The 20,975-nt window shown below is 44.6% G+C and overlaps 1 protein-coding gene across 2 annotated transcripts in view; it reads right to left on the bottom strand.

The window, feature by feature from the left end:
* SLCO3A1 (solute carrier organic anion transporter family member 3A1) overlaps positions 1 to 12,224 on the bottom strand; it is a 152,705-nt gene extending 140,481 nt beyond the window's left edge. The window contains exon 1 of one of the 2 annotated variants that reach the window (XM_056346863.1): positions 11,077 to 12,224. Coding sequence is in view for 1 of the 2 variants with exons in the window: in XM_056346862.1 (XP_056202837.1) it covers positions 10,093 to 10,269 (177 nt within the window). In the remaining variant the exon portion in view is untranslated. Of the gene's footprint in view, positions 1 to 10,092; positions 10,695 to 11,076 lie in introns of those variants that run through there. The other variant, XM_056346862.1, reaches the window with a different exon arrangement.
* Positions 12,225 to 20,975: the final 8,751 nt, after the last annotated feature.

The following is a 20,975-nucleotide window of genomic DNA, read 5'->3' as shown; positions in this document are numbered from 1 at the left end:
ACCCCACAGTTTTCCTTTGCTGGTAAGCCCCCAAAATGCTGCCCATTATTTCCCATAAAAGCTCTATACGCCCAACGCTTTCTCTGCCCATCACACAAACTGCAGCACTTGGCATCAGCTATGGGGAAGGTTAATCCCCACAGTAATGAAATTTTACAGACAGCGCCTGCAGGACAGAAAGAATATCACCATGCTTTCATCACACAGACACGTGTTTCTCCTTGGGCTGAACCTAACTGCTGCCCAGCAGCACACCACAAAAAACGGTGGCTGACCACAAGCCGCAGACAGGATCCCAGCACAGGGAAAACCATTTACCCAGCGCCAGCCAACGTTTCTGCAAAAAGGCATGTCAGTGCTCAAACACAATTTACGGTTTACTTTAGCTCATGGGTGAGGCCGGATGCTCTCCCAGCAGAGCACAGCGAGCATCCGATGGAGACATGCTCCCAGTGAGCCTGGGAAGAAGGGGTGGGATGGGGGGAAGGTGATGTTTTAATTTTTGCCTTTGTTCTAAACTTTCAAATCTGTTTTAACTGTCAATAAAAATTAATTTTCCCCAGGTCAAGTCTGTTTCGCCCCTGACAGTAATTGCTAGTCTTTATCTCAACCTACGAGCTTTTCACCTCATTTTCTGCCCCCGCTCTGTTGAGGAGTGAGAGAGCGGCTGGGTGGGTGTCTGGCTGCAGTCCAAAGTTAACCCAGCACAGTACTTAAAGCTTCAACTTTTCTCTTTTAAAGAGTATCCACCTTGCTTGGTTAAGAACAACTTGACAAAAATAGCTTGACTAAACCATGACAATTACAGCTCTTCCTGCAGCTCAGAGAAACTATGAGAAGCAAGGCACAGGACTGAAAACCTGCAAATCTAAATACAAGGTTTTCCTCTTTAAAAATTGGGACCTAGTTATATATTATTTTTCTGTCTTTTCCCAGTTATGGGAAAAGAAAGAATCAACTCATAATTTGGCATCTCAATACAACATGTAACACGCAAACCATGTCAGGATGAGTAGTAAGCATGTTTCCAGCAGATGAAAGTCATTAGCACAGCACAACAAGCAGCAGGACACCACTGGGGGCATTCCTCCTTCAAATTTTTCAAAGTAAGTTTCTTTTAGTCAGTGTTTTTAGCTTCTCTTTTGGAACCTTCTAATGCTGTTCCTCTTCTCCCTTGACATTTCTCAGTATTGACCTGTGTGTCTGTACATAAAGGTCTGGTGTTACTCAGAGGTGCAGGAAACTTGCCCTGCTACTGTATCAAGCAAGGCACATGTCGGTCCTCCTGCAGCCTCTCAGAGTTTCCCTCCAAGGCAAAGCGTGAGGTTTGGCCCACACTCCAGCATCCGAACACTCCCAAGCAACTCTCTGATCTACTGCTAATGATGTGCCAAACTATGTCTGCACAAAACTAAGGAGAGAAGTGGAAGGAGGCAGCAGCTCTTTCACATCCTCCTTTTCAGAAACACAAAACAAGAACTCCAAAACACCATTTCTGCAGCTCTTCCTGTTGAAGTTCTACCGGAGAAAACAAAGACCATTCATTGTTTAACACTGTGGGCTGCAGTCCTATGAAGCTATGGTGTTTTCTCACTCCCTGTTATCCCACTGGAGAATTAAAGGGATGAAACCAATCTGAAACTATAGAAAACTCAGAACTCTGTCCTGCTATGGCAAACATACTCATCACTGCTATCCTCTGCCCATCCCACACTTGAACGTGGGTGCTCCCAACAGCTTTCAGCTGGAAAAGCTTCATCTAATACAGGTTACAAGCAGATTCCAGGAAAAATACTTACTTTTCACCTTAAATTATTCTATAAATTTATGTATCTGATTTAGGAACACAGAAGGCACCGCTACCTGGCACCTTGACTGTAAAGCAATTCCACATCACTTGATTAGATTCTTCAGGTAGTAGAATGTTAACTATCACTTTAAAATACACATATACAACATACACTTCAATGCTGTTTCTTACATATTGATCTCATTGATTTGGTGCTGATTTCAGTTCAGCAAAAAAACCAACTTGGGGTGGGGGGAATATACATTTAAAAAATGAAAAGTGAAAGGTTTCTGTATTGTTCCACACCCACACCCCACAACTCTTCCCAAACAGCCAAGCTTCTTTCAGTTTCTTTGTGGTAGGGTTTGTAGTTGCCTTTTTATTAGGAAAAAAAATAATAGAGGAAATGCTGGATTCAGATGCAAACATCAAAGCACAAAAAAAACCCCACTTGAAAGCAAATCTGCATTGTTGCTTCAGAAGCCATAATGCTGGGTGAGTCACGAAGACCTCAATACAACTGAATTATCCGGGTTCCTTCAAGAACTTCACTGTCGGTTTATGGATTACCATAAACTGAATTTTAAGTCTTTTTCCACTTTCAGTAAACTAAAGCATTATGAATTATACAGGTGAATGGCACAGTAAGTGTTTTAAAAGGACATTTAAATATGAAAAATATGACAATTACAGCAATCCTTGCCCAGAAAATAGATCATTACGTAGCATGGAAAAACAACTTCTGTGCTTCCACACCTGCCCTCACAGCCACTTATCTAAAAGTCACTGGGCCTGCAAACATGCAAAAATCATCCATGTGATAGCTGCAGACACCAACAAGATAAAGGTGTTAAAGAAACATAGGGAAATGAGCTAGCTGCGTGGTGAGGAGAAAGGATACTATGAAGGGAGGAGCAGCAGAGAGAAAAAGCAAAAAACAAATCAAAGCAAATTGCTTTTCTTCTTGAACCATAGAAAATAAACAACAATGATGATAAATATTCAAGCAATCCTGAAATAAAGATTTTGCTTTTATGCTACAAGTAGTCATCTAAAATTACCGAGTATGTTCAGGCACTGCTGCAATACGAGCCCCAGTAAAAGATCTTCAACTTCAATGCAATAGGCACTGTGCAACAGCAGCAGGAGGGGACCTGCCTTCTGCACATCAGGAAGGAAGATTTGGGTATCAAAATGCAGAAGCACATCACATTTATAATAATGCTGGAAAGGGGAAAGCTGCTAACTGAGAGCTTAAGAAATCTGATTTTTGTTCTGAGGTCTTTCCTAGGTTTGCTAAGTGAAGAGGGGCAGATCCAGTCCTACCTGTGCCGCAGATCTTCATCCCTACACGATTACAACTGCATCTCCGCTTAAAATCTGGGAAAAAAGGAGCAGTTCCTTTTCTGCATGCTTTGATCCATCCACTCAAACCGAAATATCTCGGATGCAGGGACCATCTCACTAAGCATTACAGAACGCTTCCCGTAACAGGGCAGAGCCCTCCCAGCACCAACGGGAAAAAGTGCCAGACACTCCAGGAACTCCCTAAACAGCTTGCTATCACTATAGATTGTATTGACAGTTTATGAAGTGTGGCAGTGTGAAATCTCTCCTTAGTGGAGCCGGCAACGCTATTTGCATTGCAGTATGCATCTACAAAGAGACAGAGTCTAATGGTTGCTCCAAGGTGACCTGGAGACGGGACTCTTGGGGTTCTAGTCCTGGTTTTGCGGCAGAGTTATAATGAAACCTTGTACATCAAAATCAGTGGCCCATTTTTCTATGCGATAGGAAAAATGAATTCTTCAAAACCTCACTGGTACACTTAAAGGAGTTCCTACACAAAGTATTATCATGTGTTTATTTAAATTTCCTTGGATGATGCTTAAAATAAATCACTTTGCAGCTTCATCTGGTGTCAATCAGAAGACAAAGCTACACTAATTCATCCAAGCTGCAACCTCACCCCCTAAATAGTATGCCATTGTTTAATCTTGCTACCACGAAGGAATAACTACAGACCAAGGAGTATACAAGTAAGGATTATTATACACAGAGGACAAATTCTTCCTGATGAATTGCAGAGTAACTCTTTCGAATCAATAAGTTTACACTGCTGTAGCAGAACAGAAGCTGGCTTTTGGTTCTTTACAATACCCTAAGAGTAAGGGAAAAGAAAGCCCATGCAACCCGAGAGACACCCCTCTTTGGGAAACGGGGAGTATCTGCCCTGCCTTGCAGAGAAGAGGAGGGATCACAGTTCAGCTGAGCCCTCCGTGGGACAGGGGCTACGTTACAAGTTAAAGAGTCACACTGCATAAAACTACTAAGAACACAGACCTTCAGACCAATGTAATCTCTGATTTAATTCAAGATCCCTTTAAACCTCAGCTGCATTAATACTGCAGGCCATTAAAACTCAGAGAGCTAGTCGTCACATAGTCAAACAGCAAATGCTAAAGGGGTTTTGGAAGCGAAGGCTGGCCAAAAGAAATGAGACATTGGTTTTACAACGGACCATAACATTTCTAACAGGCTGCTCTTTCTTTCAGGGCTTACAAACATTGCTTGGCCCTTACAGACAAAAGGAAGAACTGCCAAACTTTCCACTAAAAATAGTTTTAAAATTAAACACTAAAATCAATTAGTCCACACACTCACCCATCAAGTGCATTTTGCCTTTAAAAGCATTTAACAAAGAACGCATCAGACTGCAAGTCTGGATTTACTCTGCAAATGGCACACAGTATATAATGTAAAGAGTTAAACATGTTATCTCTACACCATTTCATCTATTAATAGCAGATAAAAGAAAACTTTAAAGTATAAATGCCAGTTACCTACAAGCCTTCCTGGTACTCAAAAATCCAGCCTACACCTGGATCAGAATTAAGTTTCCTCTTATTTATATGCCGTTTTGATGCTAATGAGCCAATGCCACAGTCCTGACTGAAGCCCCACAGGACTAAACCAGGCATCAGAACCCAGAGCTGGATCTGGTTTCTCCTCCACCCTGGAGTCAGGGACCCCTGAACACCAAAAGGCTTCTTTGAGAAGAAATATTAATATAGTCAAAAGAGCTAGTTTAGCATAACTTTCTGTGCAACTCAGCTGCAAAACAGACAATATTCTCTAATGGGAAAGGCATACTAGAAACAACTTTCCAGAAATAACATTGTCAGCTAAGATATATTAAGGGAAAATGAACTGTAAGCAATAACCAGCCAATGCTTGGCAATCTTCATCCCCACTAAAACATTTATTTTCACTCCATGGTTTTTTTTCCCCCCCTTAAATACCCCGGTGACAAATAAATTATGAGCATTACAGCTAATTTATTACTCAGCACTGCTGAGGGCTGAGAATGGAAAGAAAAAAAGAAAAAAAAGACAGCAGTATTTAAAAGCCGATTCTTATTCTAGGAAAATAAATACTTTAATAAAAACTATAATAAATTCAAGGGGAAAAACTGTTCTTGCAGTTAAGTCATCGGACTGAAACACCTGAAACTGGAATTCATTGCCCTGCCAAACTCTTCTCTGCCCATGCTGAGGCCATTCGGGCTCTGCTGCTGTTAACTAAGCAAAACCTTTATCAATAGCTTCAGCTACAGATTCAAGCTCTCAGTCTCTGCCTCAGTTTCCCCATTTGTAACATTTCTCCCACCCAGTTTACTCAGACTGCAAACACTCAGGGGCAAATTCTTTAGCACAGCACCAAGCACAACAGAAAGCTTTGAAGCACCGTGGCACTCCTGTCAAAATTGTCTTTAATAACATCCTCCATGCAGACCCCTCTACTGAGTAGAGGTTCAAGTAGGGTTTGACTGGGTCACTACAACAGGAGACAACTGCTTTCTGCATCAGGAAAACAGTATGGTATTTGTCACATTTCACACAGGAGTGGGAGGGGTTGTGCACCAAAGCAACTTAAAAATCCAAGAGACAAATTCTGCTTTTAATCCCTTAGTTCCCTGGTGTCCATCTCACAGGACCCCTATTTCTGTTAGTTCCAGCAGGAATCCTTTGAAGATTAACTTCTGTATTTACCTTTTATACCTTTTTTTTTTTTTTCCCCTGAATAAGGAATTTAAAAGTTTTCATTAATATCCCAGCAGTGATAAAACTGAACAGAAGGAGGCTGTCTCAGAGACCACATACACACACACAGTCTCACCTGGACTCACCCAGTACTATTTTTACTGCAGATAGGTTAAGAGGGCTTTTGCAAGCTGCAGTCAAACACTGCTGCACCGGCAAAGCTCTAGCTGGGAAGTTAAGCGCCGTTCAAAAGTTTTCATTCAGCAAAACAAGAAACAATTTGGCATTCATTCCCATGCAAACACCGATGCACCCTCCTTGGGAGGGTCCAATTATTTTCCTTTCCATCTCATGCTTAGGCCAGTCATCCTCCATCACTTGATAAAACACATGAATAGCTGCATTCAAAGCTGCAGCAAACAGAGACATCTCAGTAAAGCTCTGTAAAAACAGCTATCTGGAGCACACCAAATAACTGTTTCTCAGCGCGCTTCCCATATGCATGCCCTTTATCTAAAGAAGCCCATGACTTTGGCAGATGTTGGATGCTTGCAACTAGGTCAGTTCGAACCGGAGCAAGTCGAGGCTAAAGGCTAGGGAGAGAAAATGAAATTGCGCTCCTGCTCCACAAACTGTAGCTGTCAAACCGCGAGCTCTTTGCCTTCTGCTAAAGCAGGCATTTCACCACTGGCTAGGCAAAAGATTTGACTGGCAGGGTGAGGAAATGCCTCGGCGATAAACTGTCAGGAGCGCTTGGAACGTTATTACCAGTTAAAATACTCCAAAATATAATGCACGTAGGAATTCAGGGGGTGGGGGGGATGGACAGGGAGGGGAGTGTTGCCAAGGTATGTGAATCAGCCTTATCGAAATCCTCATCGCTGCACGGCCAGCATGACTGATCACACTGCTGCATTTGCCTGAAAGGCACAAGGCTCCAGCTGGAAAACAGAGGTTCCAGCCTTTCCCTCCTCGTGCCATCTGCATCAGTAACGCTCGGCTCTTTAATCCATGGACCTACGCTGCAGGAGAGCAACTGGGGGTGGAAATCATCTGGGCTTTTAAAAGTTGCTGCAAAAACCCTGAGTAACTTCTGCAGCAGGAATGCCTGCAGAGTACAGGCAGCATTTTTCCCGCTGCCACTGCAGTTGCTGGGAAATTCAAGTTTCCAAAAGCACGCAGTAGTAATTAGATGAAACCAATAAATGCATACACAAAACTTTGCAAGAATATGCAAATAATAGGGTGTATTCAGCAGCCCCAGAAATTAAGGCAGCAGCGCAGGCTTGCATTTGCATAAACTATGCAGGATATGGCACCAAGTCATTTTGGAACACGTGCATTTTGCGAACAGCAAGCACAGTAACTGACAAATATTTTGGAACGTGACATTGATCAAACACTCCCTAAAACTTCACACAAGAACCTCAGAGACATCGTCCTAATTAACTATAGACATCCACTGTTGGCATCCTGGGGTATTTCCACTGCTGAGTTCTGTGGGAAAAGAATTGGACTTTATAGATTTTTATCAGCATTTATTATTTATAAAGCCCTGTTGGCAAGCACAATGTTTTATGAACAAATAAAAGTGAATGAGCTTTGCTTCAAAACCACATAATGAATGAATGTATACTTTGTACATATATTCAAGTGGGCGCTGCTCGTTTATTGTACAGTGAACATGGAAAAAAGAAGTTTTTACATCTCTAAAAAGAAATAATAGTATCCACTTCTGAATGTACTGACATGAAAGCCAAGCCCCATCAAAACCGAGCTCTTCAATCACTCCTAAGAAGCCAAGCCCCTGCCTTGTTTTCTTAACAAGCTGAGTTTTTGCCCTCATGGTCTCCCTGTGCATGGCAGACAAAAACCGAGGAAACCAACTTGTCGCCGTATAAGGCAAAAAAAGGTTTCTCTTCCTGAGTTACAAATAACTAGGGAAAGTCACACATGTGGCCAAGCAAAGCAGAAGTATGAATACAGTACTTGCTCACTGCTGACAGGCTAAAATTAGTAGTTTATTCAACTGCCCAGAACTACACACTGTGGCTGTCCTCCGCAGCATCTCCCTATTTGTCTGCCTGCCTGTTTGCTCTCTGCTTTGTCTCGCCCGCTAATTTGTCCCTCGGGAAGCAGCCCGGCACACCACCGCCGAGCCCAACAGCTCCTGTGCATCCCAAGAGCCTGAGTAAATGAACATCCACTTGCAGTCACACCTGGGCAACTCTGCAGTGCCTCCACTGATCTCACCCCAACACAGCACCCGAGATCAGCACTTGGCCCCACAGGACACTCAGTCTGCAAAACCTATTAGGTCCTCCACGCTTTCCATCGAGCATCTTTCCTGCTCCAGCTCTCGCTCCCCCATGACACCTGTAAGCACAGCACTCATCCACATTCGCTTTAAGCACACATTTACCCTCCAAAGATAATTCCACATTTGCATCTGCTCGTTGTATGAAGAGCTGCGTGGCATTTACAATGATGGCAGATAAATTATACAGGGAACGGAGGAACACTTGCCCAGTGCAGCTGGGCCACTGCTTATGCATGCTGAGGATTGTTTTGAGTTTAGTTTTCTTTTTTTCTTCCCCTCACTGACCAGTTGTCTCTTACTGGTTGTGGATCTGCCTGGCCATGGGGCACAGTGCCATGCTGGTCAGAATACAGTCCTGGAGAAGGGCAGGGGAGGGAGAAAGCTGCACCCCAGCTGAATTAACCCCTCTGAGGAGGAAGGCAGGACTCAGAATAGGGACCGCAGCCCTGTTTTCCAGCCAGTGGGGCTGGGATGCGTGAAACTCTCCAAAGGAGCTAGTGTGCTACTCCGGTACAGAGCACGCCACGGGAGCTGGGGAAAAACAGGAAAGAAATGCTAAACTGGCAAGGAGAGAGCAGTGCAGAGGAGTTTGAGGAAAATGCCACACTAGAGACTATTACTGCTGATCCTACGCTCAGACACTGTAGCGAAGCGTGCCAGTACACACACCTCTAGCCAGATCTATACGTTTCCAGCATACCGGTGCCCACCAGGCGACACCAACTCAGCAGGCTCTTCCTTGGCCATTACTTTGACAGAGGTTTACCCCCACTCATTCACGCTGACAGCTCATTTTGCAAGTAGCTCATAGGAAACAACGTTATTTACTTACTAAGGTGTTACTCACATAGAAGAGGCATGTCCCCATCTGGCTCCTACAAATTAAGTGACCCCCACCTATATATTCCCAGGGTACAGCGCTGCTGAATTTATCTCAACAGATGTGATGTAGTTTCCTTTGGAATTACAAATATGTTTCAAACTAAACTTACATGTTTTATTATATGGAGGTAACTGCTAATTTCCATGTTATATTAATAGGGAATACTAACCATGCCACATACCTTAAAAATTACAGATCATATTCAGTACAAATCTGCATAAGTAGTTTGAGCATGTGAGAGAGGAGCAGCACTAAATACCAAACACAAGTACCAAACGCCGAGATGTTACACTTGCTGTATGTTACGTGTATGGCCTCAAAAAGCCTCAGAGATTATGAATACATTTCTTTTCCATGGAAACTATAATTCTCAAATCCGGCAAGCTATTTTGAGAAATTTAAATCAACTATACACTTGCATCTGCTGGAAGAAGAACACTTCATTTGCACAGGCTGCCTCTCGGCGTATACTGAAAGGCACAAGCCCAGCCGTACGGACATCTTTCCAACTCTTCTACTACAGTTCTGCCTCTGACACCAAGCTCCCTGTGCAGATTCAGTGCAAAGCCTTCTTCCGACCGTTCCCTACCCAGCACCAGGGCTTACGGGGCCGCTGGGCTTAACACGGCCGAATCACTTGAGGAGAGCAAGGAAAATTAGGGACGCGGGAGGCATGATGCAAACGCCTCCCTAGATTATCTTGGTACTCACTGAGCGCAAACCGAGAGGGCTGGCGTTTGATCCGAGTTAGCGGCCAGCTCGGATGCGAGCGGCAGCGATGAGCCCACCCGGCGGGGCGCGGGGGGCCGGCGGCTGAAGTTACCGGGCGGGGGGCGGCAGGAGGGCACCCCCGGAGCTGCTGAGTCATTTCAGCCGCGAAACGCTGGGCTGCTGGAAACCCACCGGAGGAAGGGGGGAGGGGGGGGCTGCCCCGGCTGCGAGGAAACTTCCCCTCCACTTCTGCCGCGCATCCCCGGGCGCGGCGCCCCCCGCCCGGCAGCGGCTCAGCCCCCCGCGGGGCTGGGCAGGCACCGCACCGCGGGCCGGCTGCACTCACCAGGTAGGCGCCCACCGTGCCCTGGGCCAGCATCAGCGCGCACTCGGACACCAGGAAGAGCTGGATGCTGGAGAAGCAGGAGACCTTCCTCCGCCGCCTCCGCTGCCGCGCCGCGCCGGCCCCCGGGAGCTCGCTGCCGCCGCCGCCGCCGCCCGCCGAGCCCCGCTTCCCCGGCATCCTCCCGGGCCCCGCCGCCGCGGGATGGCGGGCCCCGCGGCTGCTCCGCGCCGTCCTCCGCCCCGGGGTGCCAATCACAGCGGCAGCCCGCGGCGGCCGCCTCTCCGCCCGCGGGCTGCTGCCATGGCCAGCTCGCCGCCGCTCGCCGCCGCCTCCTCCCGTCTCCCCTCCCCTCGCCCTGCCGCGCTCCCTCGCTCCGCCGGCCCCGCGCAGGCCGGATCCGCGCCCCCGCCGGCGAGGGGCGGGGGAAGGCGCGGGGCTGGCGCCGCGGAGGCTCCGCGGCGGGCGGGGCGGCCCCGTCCCGGGATACGCGCGGGGCGGCTCCGGGGGCCGCCGCACCCCCCGGCTGCCCCCCGCGCCGGCGCCTCCCTCCGCGGAGCCGGGGCAGGGGCAGGCTGAGGGCACGGCGCCCCCCGGCAGCGCCCCCCCCCCCCGCCCGGGCGCCCCGGTGGCGGGCCGGCGCCCCTTTCTGCGGGGCCGAGGGCGCCCCTGGAAAAACCGCATGTTCCGAGAAATAGAGCAGCAAAGGGGCGGCGGGTGGGGGGCGTCGTGCGTGGCCGTGCCGCTGGCCCCGGGGCGAGCGCCTCTGCGCCGGTGTCCCCGGCCACGTGTCCTCCTGGCGGTGCCTTTCCTTGTCACCCCCACCTCGAGTTCGAGTTTCAAGAGACAGTGCTTGTAAAAACCGCTCACCATCACTTCTACGGTTACAGATCGCGTTCCTCGGCGGCGTAACCGCTAAACCTGACCTGCCGCGCTCCTCCGGCTCACGGCTGGACCCGCGCCGGGGGCTGCTGCCTCCCTCCTTACCTAGGAAACTTCCAGTGAAGCTCTGTCTGTTCCTACTGGGATGGCTATGGCCTTTGACAGGAACATTTTTGGAGGAAGCACCGGTTACATTTTGCAAAAACAACTCTGCTTTGGTTCGTAAATTTCACTTTCACAGGCGGTTGAGGCTTCCAAAGGATGCTACCTCTGCAAATGAAACTTGAGAACACTAATTTTTCAAGGCACAGCCCAGTCATCACCAGTCACACCAGAAAGACAAGGGAACTAGTTTTAAATAAGCCCCTTTTTTCTCTCCCAGGTCTTTTTCTGAGTTCTTCTTAAATACCACCGTTGTTTGGGAGCTTTTTATTTGGGCCTTTTTAAATGTGACTGCCACTCATACAGCTCTGAAAACTAATCTGGAGCAGAGCCTCCACCCATGCTGATGACTCTTTACCAAGACCAGATGGTGCTCATTGCCCCAGCAGAAGGGCAGACCACTGCCGGACAGGAATGTGAGAGACCTGGCACGCTCAGCTGTTGCCCTTTGCTCATCAGCTGCCAACAGCTCCCTCCCCAGCTGAACTTTGGCTTGCCACAGCTTTTCCAGCCCGTCTGGGCCACATCAACAGGTGTCAATAGTCCAGGCACGAAGTCTCCAACACTGATGGCCTCAGGCAGCGTTATCACACAACTAGTGCAGAGAACAGCCTGGTGCTTGTAGCTGAGTGGTCTAAATTTTAATGAGACACATATTAGTCTTTCAGACATTGTGCACCTCACAAGATGCACGTTAGAAGCTACCTGAGGCCTCAGATGCCAAGGTTTTTGCATGAGGTCATGAAAAACTGGTTCACCTGTACAGAGTTCTGCCCGTTCATAAGGTGTGTTTTCCATCCAGGAATAACTGGTTCTGCCACCAAAACAAACCCCAAAAAGCTCATTTTCTTGAAATCTCTTCAGACTACAGAAGTGGTCATCTCCTTCCTAACATTTTTATTTAGGGACCTCTGCTATAAAATTCTGAAGTTAGAAAGCTAGAAAGATCTCTGTCTCTTGATGGGTAGATTTGCAGACTAATTCAATTAGCGTGGCTAGACAGATGCTTTGCTCCAGGTGGATGCTGTAGTGCGCTGTAAACAGGACGGACAATCTAACAGACTTTTCAACAGGTGAAAATAGAGTGGTGTCTCCTAAAATACTTGAGCATATAGAATTATGGCAAGGGAAGTCTTAAAATTCCCTGCAAAAAGGAAAAATATTAATATTTGGGAAACATTCTGGTCTTTCCAGTCAGCTTTTGCCCGCTCTAGCTTAGGTGCTAAAGGTAGCAAAGCTCTGAAAATATAACTCACTAAGTGTGTATCTGGAGACCCAAGTAACCTTATGCACGTGCTTTTGCAGTTATCAATATTCAAGCGGATGCTTTAAAGCTTTTGGATATATATATAAAAAAATTATGCAAATGCAATCACGTGTCTTGATCACATCTTAGACATCCTGTTGGAAGAGTTTGTCCAGGCTGAGGAAGCAGATATACTGCTTGTCTGTCACAAGGAAAACAGCTGCTAGAAAAAATTGACTCTAATACTAATTATCTGAAACATCTGCTTGGTTAGTTTATTGCAGCAGAATAGAATTATCCCTTCAATTTCTGTCCAGAAGAGACAGAGTGCCTGGATTTTTTTTCTCTTCTTTATGTTGTACACTTGCACTACTTCCTTTAGAAACACTTTCCTGGATTGCTCTGCTAAAAGAAATAATGGGGGTCCTGGATCTCCACCCGAGTACATTAGTAGACCTGAGTTTGCTTTCTACCACCTCTGAACATGCCACATTCCTGAGAGATCTCAGTCGAGTGCTTCAGGGATGGACAAGTGACCTGTTGAATTTAATAGTTAATTATTGTTATACCCAAACAGTTTTTTTGGTCTAAATTGACTGAACTTTAACTACTAATGTGTGGAATACTAATGTTCTTGCATTATGATTAGCCTAGAACAAAAAGAGTCTTTCTAGCTAGAATAGTCCCTTTTCCTTAGGGCTCAGCAGTTTTGCCAATGCAATTCTCAACTGTTTTCCCAGCCGAAGCAAGCATTAACAAGTTTTTTTTTCCCGCAAAATAAGTTGTATTAAATTTCTTGCAGATACCTTGTCAGATTTTTATAAACACTTGAACATTCATAGCTGGGAGGCAACGTGCTGCCATAGATAAGGTTGGACACTACAATCTTTTAATGAGTCGGCTTCCCTGAGACAGTTTTATTACATCTTGTCTGCTGGACATCTCCTTGCTCAGTACCTGTGGGCTTGTGTCGACATTCACCTTTGGGTAACCTTAACAGCTGGAGTCCTCTTGATCTGTCACCATCCTAAAACAATTTTTGCTTTAATTTTTTCCTCCTATTTGTGATTAATCTTACTGAAAATTAGCTGTGCGGTCATGTGTTTTGATACTAGACAGGCATAAGTTTTTTCATCCGTGTCTAGAATCAGTGGCTGTGGTATATGGGGTTTAGGGCTAGCACAGAAGAAGAACCAAGGAAGAGCTGTGAAGGATGAGGACCTTAGTGAGGCACTCAACTGATACATTACACCTCAAGGGGCAAAAGTGTAAATTTAAAATCTAAGCTTAACCATCAGCAGTGTTCGTAACAGGAGGAGGAACAGTGGAAGATAATTTTCCTTGAGCAGAGCTGGTGGGAACCTCTTCTATGAAATGTGCCAAGGCAAACAGCTGATTTGTGTCATTAGGCATCTCTACAATTGCCATTGGAATTGTATTCCCAAACCTTCCGGACATATTTTACAGTCCAGGGAGCTAATGTGCACTGAAGCAGCGGTAGGCACCCCGGGTACCTATTCTTGCTGAGGATGCAGCAGAGAAAAATAAGGACAGGTGCTAAGAGAAGGTGATAATCTCACAGGAGACACATCAGTCCTGTGGTGTATATTAAAAAGAACAAACACCACAAAAGAAGTGCTGCAACCATAACTATGCTCTCATGACAACTGCTCTGGATATTTTCTGCAGGGTGACTGTGTATTTCATCGCTGTCCTTTACAATGCTCTAGGTTAGGAGCAGCTATTAGAGTTTGATACTTGCCCAAGTGTCTGCATCCTCACCCTTCCCCATGGCTATGGTTTTACGACAGGTGTTGGTGCAGTACAGCGTTTGGGTTTCTCTCCTGCCCTGTGGCCCTGCGTGCCAGCCAAGCTGCAAATCACCATTAATCTGGTGTAATTGCCAGAGTGACTGAGGAACATCATCTTGAGAGCCACCTTCGGGGCACACTTGCTTTGGTCTGCCAGGTTGACACTTGTGCTGCTGCCCCTTGATCTGGCAGAGAAGATGCTTTCACCTGCACTGCATTAGGTGCTGGAAAATAATGTTCTGCTCCATCCAAAATTACGCCAGTGAAGTTAAAAAAAAGGCACAGCTGTGCCAGGTACCACTCCCAGACTACACCCACTGGGGTTTCTTTCCAGCATGGCGCAGCCGTGTTGAGGCCAGTTTTCATTTGCTTTAAGCCATTTGGATGAAAGAAAACCTCATGTGTTGCCAAAATGGCTTTGCATGTAGCATAAATCATGTCCCCCTGGCACCAGCTCTGCACCCCTGGCTGGTCCTACTTGGTGCATTTGTCTGAGGGAAGGCTTACATATTAAGAAAATGAGGAATAACTTCAGATATGTTCAAAGAGCAAGGAAGAACACGTAAATAAATAAGAAATCCCAGGACTCTAGCCAAGAGGCTTTTCCTTGGGATGGCTGTGAAATTCTGTTTTGTGATTTTCTGGTGCAAAACCCTATGGATCAACTGGTACAGGAGGGAGGTGACAGGAAAGGATTTTGATCATCTACCAGTGTAGGATAGGGGTAGAAGTGCGCACATCTGCCACGGGTGTACAGCAGTAAGGAGGGTTGAAATTGGGATAGCTTGTGGATGTATCAGCAGCTGTCATTTCCAAGATACCGCAATGCTAACGGTTTTAATGCGATGTCTTTCTATAAACACTTCTGACTTTACTGCCTTGCTATTTTGAGTCCGGCTGGAGACTTGGGCTCATTAAAAAGGCATTTCCTTCAGACATGCTGATTAGATAGCTGTTCCTTCTTCCCCCAGATGATGAAAGGCTGGAGAACACCTCACTGCAGCTAAAAATTGCAGAAAATTAAGAGACGTTAGTTTAACAAAAGGTGCAGGTTCACCTTGAAATCTCCCACTCTGAAAACGGTTTAAAAAAGAGAGGAAATTCTGAAATGTGAGAGTTGGATGACTTGTCTTCTAATGTAGACATTGCATAAACCTGGCTCCTAACCTCTAATTATGGTTTTCCCAAATAAATGAGACTCAGATCTGAAGGCAGCTGAATAATCTCAAATGCCATTGACTCCATGAGGCCCGAGGGCATGTGGCACTTTTACAGGAGAACTAAGCACCCAGCAGGATCATGGTCTAAATGGAAATCAGAATGACTTTTGAATTGAAGCAATGTGATTTAGCAAACACAGTGTAATCGTGGAGTACCTGCAAATATTGACATCAGCCTAACGCCTCATTTAGTAGGAAAGTTAATTTGCAGAATCAGAAAAGGAAAAGCCAATTACTGGACAACAGACTACCACTTTCCTGAATGTTAATCAGCATCAAAGCATTAAAGCAGTGATTGTCGGAACTGTAAGTCAATATATAGTGAAAATATTTAATTTCTTTATTGTAAGGATGAGACCTTGAAGCTCTAATTCTAGAAGATAATTCTATTTAGTCAATCAAAAAAAGAAAAAAAGGGAATGTCATCTGTTTTTATTTTACAAATTGATGTGCATTTGTGAAACAACTAAGATACTCCCATGGTAAGAACACCTTAGTACAAATGTTCTGCTTTCCTGCCACTGTCACACTCTGGAAAATATTCTTGGCGAGACTCATCCGTGGCTGATGATGCAGCAGAAGGCAATGTTCCCTGGAGTCAGTAAGAATTCATCTTCCAGGTGGTGGGGTAGTACAAGGAGTGATGGTGCCATCTTTTGTGTAGGAAGTCACACCAGGCTCTCACACAGTCACAGTTGCCGGTGACACGTGGACATTTCTGCCCAACTCTGAGCCTTAGTCTTAGCGGGTCAGCCTGAAGTTCATTCCTGGGATTTGATTCTGACCCCCTACTTTGGTTTTCTTGTGTTAGTTGGGCACACTTTGGTTCTTTCCGTGTGCTTCCACCTCGTAAGTAACTTCCTTTAATGGCAAAAGGCAGCAGAGCTTTTATATGAAAGTTTGCAAAGTGCTATGGATCAAGGGGGCTATAAGCACTTTGTAAGTGAGTGGAGTTCCAGCCAGACACTGAGCAGTTGTGCCCTGACACTTCTTGCTAGATAATAACTTGACGGACCCAATACTTGTAAGTCAAGCTGTCTCAATAAAGAAATTGTTTACAGAGATACTCAATGTCATGCTGAAATCTAGCCATGGGTGCACAGGCTGACTGTTGGTGGAGCCTTTTATTTACTGTCCATGGCTATATCCTCTGTGGATCTTGTACTTTTGCGTGAATGTTCAATCTACCATTTGTACTTGCTTTATTTAACGCGGTCACATTTTTTTTCTCTAGACGTTATGTGCAGCATGTATCTGTCTCACGGTACTCATTCTTGAGTTTATTGAAATTACTGGTGTATCTCTTTGCAGAACAGATTTTATTAACATCTCTGAGCTAGTAAAAGCTGGTTTAGGGCTTTGCTGGATTAGCTGGATCTTCCCAATGGAAGTGACTTTCCTGTGTGATTTTGTGGTGATTTTGTAGTACTAGAAGCTCTGTAACATGCATTGTAGTGGCAGATGAAAGACCTGCCGGATGCCACTGTGGAGGATGTTACTTCTGTCAAGCTACAAGTAAGGGTGTTCATGGGATGGTTTGAAGCTAAATACTGATCAGGTGGCAATTAAAGTAGTGGCCTATGCTATCAATGAGAGGTTCAAGACAATAAGCACGCACAAAGTAGGACCAGTACAGACAGAAAAGGGAGGAACTGCATTGATGTGTTGTGATGTTGCGCAATAGCTTCTCGAAACAAAACAAGCTCCCATAAACAACCTTTTTACTGCCTCTTTTTTGGCCAGAACTGAATTCTCTTGCCCCTTCAACTCATGCATGATGCCAGTTCAATTCAATAGCTCCTTCTTAGCAGCAGCTAAGAATGTTGTTGGGTGTTACCTTATATACTTATGTAATTTCAGTTGAGCTAGCTTGATGTAAAAGAACACCCTCTTGTCACCTTAGCTATACCAATGCCTTCAGGTACCCGTAAGGTCAGTCACAACTTTTTTGACTGGACCCATATCCCTGAGTTGAACAGTCATCTGCTGGGTTCATGTTAATAAGCAACAATGTGCCTTTGGAAACCAGCAGCACTATGAGTATATAGTGAGCATTTTTGCCAAAATTAAATGTTTTTCTTCTGCCTTGAACTCTACTGTAAGAGCCTGTAATAATTGACTTTCAGCATTCTTGACAGCCTTTGGTCCTCAAAAGGTTTGCACAATGGCTGAGGGAAGCAAGCAGGAGCCCCAAGAAAGGAGCTGGATTCTTATATAACTTTATTCTGGAGAACACTGATTAACCCTTACTATGTATTATTGGTTCAGCTTTTAGAATTAACAGGATCCCTACATTACTCTGTGCAAGCACGTGAAACTGAAATGTCTCTAAACCCCTTTTGTAATAAATAATGCTTGAGTATACTAACTGATGTTTAAGGCAACGGTTATCTGGTATAAACACTTAAATCAAGTGTGAGGGGTGCCTTTGCTGAAGTCACTGCAATAGATTGGCTAAGACCTTGCTGCAGATTTCCCGTGGATCTGTAGGCAAGCTGTATCCTAAGAGCACCTGAGTCTTGCTCCATCTTTTTCGTCCTTAAAGTCTTAGAGGCAGGAACTTCCTCTTGTGAAGGATCCTTACAATGTTTGGTATGAAGGAGTCTAGTATCTCTGAAGTAATGATAAAAACGCAGGACAGAGGAATGCAGGGGACAGAGGAATGCAGGGGACAGAGGAGTTGTTGACCTCGGTAGAACTTAGATAAGTCAGTGGAAGATAAAGAGAATTCACTTACTCTTGGACTGACCTCCAATACGGAACCAGAGCAATGCAATGGAAGGTCAAAGAATAAAAACAAGTCATTTGATAGTGCCTCAGTAGGGCAGCAAAGAGTTGTTCTTCTTGACCTTGAAATAAACGAGGCCACCAGCGAAAAAATGCTCAGTTCATTTACTTACTGTAAAGCTAACACAGCCTGCATTTTTGGTGGCTGTACCAGAACAACTTTCCCATGTCCCCCCCCAGAAAAAGCAGGATGTGGGAGAGGAAGGTGTTATTAGAGGAGATTGGTGAGCTTGTTGTCTTGATGGTTCTCAAATACAGCCTCATCTGATGCTAATTCTAGAGTGCTTAATGATCATGGAGATAATGGAACAAAATGAAGAGCAGCAACAAGGAGAGGAAAAGCCTGACAGGCTTCTTAACAAAGTTAGATACCTGCTGCATTTGTCATTGCTTTTTACAAAAGAAATAATTGGGTTACAGGAAATACCCTGAAAGCTCTCACATGAATGTTTCCTGTTTAGGCAGAGTGACCTGCAGGTGAGCCCTCAGCAGTTATTTTTCATTGGGGAAGAGCCACGGTTTCTACCTCCTGCATTTTTACAGTGTGAAGAGTTGCCAGCAAGCCACCCGCAAAGATGCAGCAGTGAAGGTTTGGATGTTAATCGTTATCTCACAGCACAGAATGGGATGGCTAGTTCAAATGGATTAAAAGATAACTGATCTCTCCATACTCATTTGAATTGCCTTCCCTTCGAGATTAAAAAACATGTCCCATCTTCTTACACATGTAACAGAACATCAAGAGGTGGGATTCACTCCCCCACTGAAATTGTTCATTTTCCCAGAGGAGACCATACGCACTTACACAAAAGAGTTATAGACAGCCTCTAACCAAACAAAAAGAAATGACATTAGGACATTGTTTTCAGAGATTTACCCTGGACCTCAGTGGGATTCAGTGCCATAAAGGCACCACAAGCAGCATTGTCACCACAAGGATGGGAACTATGTCCCATTGCCTGCTCCAGCTCTTGTATTGTCCTGCGATGTAATTTCTTCTTCTGATCTGCCCAGGAGATAAAGCGAATATCAACAACCACCTGTAGTATCATCCAGTACCAACCCTTGCACCTATGCCTTTGCTTCCTTTCTGACTTTCAAATTCTCTTTTTTTGCTAACATCCTAACTATCAATTGCCAAGGATAAGTTTGGCTGCATAATTAGGATGAAGGACAGTTGTTCAGAAGGCGACTGTTATTTTTATATATCTATAGTAATATAAAAATTTCCTTGTAAATCAATCATAAATGTCTATTTAGTGATTTATGACCAGTATGTGAAAGCTGAGAGATGGCTTTGAATGCAGATTTTGTTATAACTTATTTCCTTGAATTTTTGTCCTAAATGCAATAATTCACTATTATTAATAGTCTGTGCACATCAGATTGAAGCAAAATGGAGCACAACATCTTAAGACAACCATTGTACTTATACAAAACTTTCTTGCATAGCTTCCTCCATGTGGACATATATCATTAATCTTTTGACAAGGAGAAGGATCTTGATTCTTTCCTCTGTCAGCATCAAAGAAAAAATGCAATTCTGGAACAGAGCACTGAAGTTCTAGATCTGCTAAGGGGTTGAGAATCAAGGTCTTTAAAAAAATTTTTGGCTTTGATAATATTCAACTTTGTTGACTTACATAAATTACAGCAGTGCTGAAATGATCCTTTGTAGACTGATCTAGAAGTACCACTCTCCCAAGCACAAAGGCTGAGTCTCCATTCTCCTCTACATGGATATTCATTTAGCACCTGGACATGGTTTGCATGATATGATCGTTCCAGAGGGTGATACTCAGTGCAGTCATTCAGTTGTATCAACATGCCTTTTCTTGACCAAGCTGAACAGCCCATCAATGAACTAATGCTGTTGTTTGCTTCAGAATAGCTCTTTACTGGATCTGATCAAAGTAATTCTATCATATTTTCCTTACTGTGGGTTTTTAGTAAGAGTGATGCTTTCCCCATAATAAATACAAGTATTTGAGTGAAACTCAGCTTTTTCTATAATTTTCTACTAAAAGCAGTATAGTTTGTTTACTTGATTTTCCATCAGAATTCTTCTTTCAGTAAATAAAAGCTATGATGAAGATTTTAATTCCTTTTATCTATCTTTTTCTCTGTGTTTATCTGGGAAGTTCAATAAAAATGTAAAAATATGTCCATTTTAAGTTTCAAAATGGAAACTGAAACATGAACATTTTTGTCAAATTGCTTTCTCTATCTTGACTAATTAGTCAGCTGTAAGGGCAGAATGTATCTTACAGCTCCTTGCATTTTATGAATTAGTCTAACACTGCCGACATTACCATGGTGTTCACATCCTACCGAGCTTTTAGTGGTTTTAGCTTTCCTAATAGAAGCATTAGAGGGGCACATTTACATGCTTACCCTGATTTATGGGTAGATTTTATTTGTGGGGAGATTAAATTGTGGTGGGTTGGATCTGTTTGGGTTTCCTTGATAGCCTCTGATTAGTTTTAATACAGGTAGCCCTCACGGTAAATCAAGTGTCTCAGCTGATCTACAACAAAGTGACGCTGTGACTCATTACCTGGTAGACAAACCTTTCCTCGTGTGGCAACTCATTAAACTGAGAAGATTATTTACGATGTTTCCAGTCACCCCAGCTGATGGTGTCAGCTGCTCCATATAGAATGTGAAATATTTGATAGTTCACAGATGACTCATTAAGATCGGAAGAAGTTCAAAATATGGTTTTTCTGAGGAAAGCACAGCTGGGTGATGAATGTGACCATCACTGGGCTCCAGGGG

This window comes from Falco biarmicus, chromosome 7 (assembly GCF_023638135.1).
Source record: "Falco biarmicus isolate bFalBia1 chromosome 7, bFalBia1.pri, whole genome shotgun sequence".
In the NCBI taxonomy this organism is placed as follows: Eukaryota; Metazoa; Chordata; class Aves; order Falconiformes; family Falconidae; genus Falco; species Falco biarmicus.
This window is presented reverse-complemented; position numbering and strand designations above follow the sequence as displayed.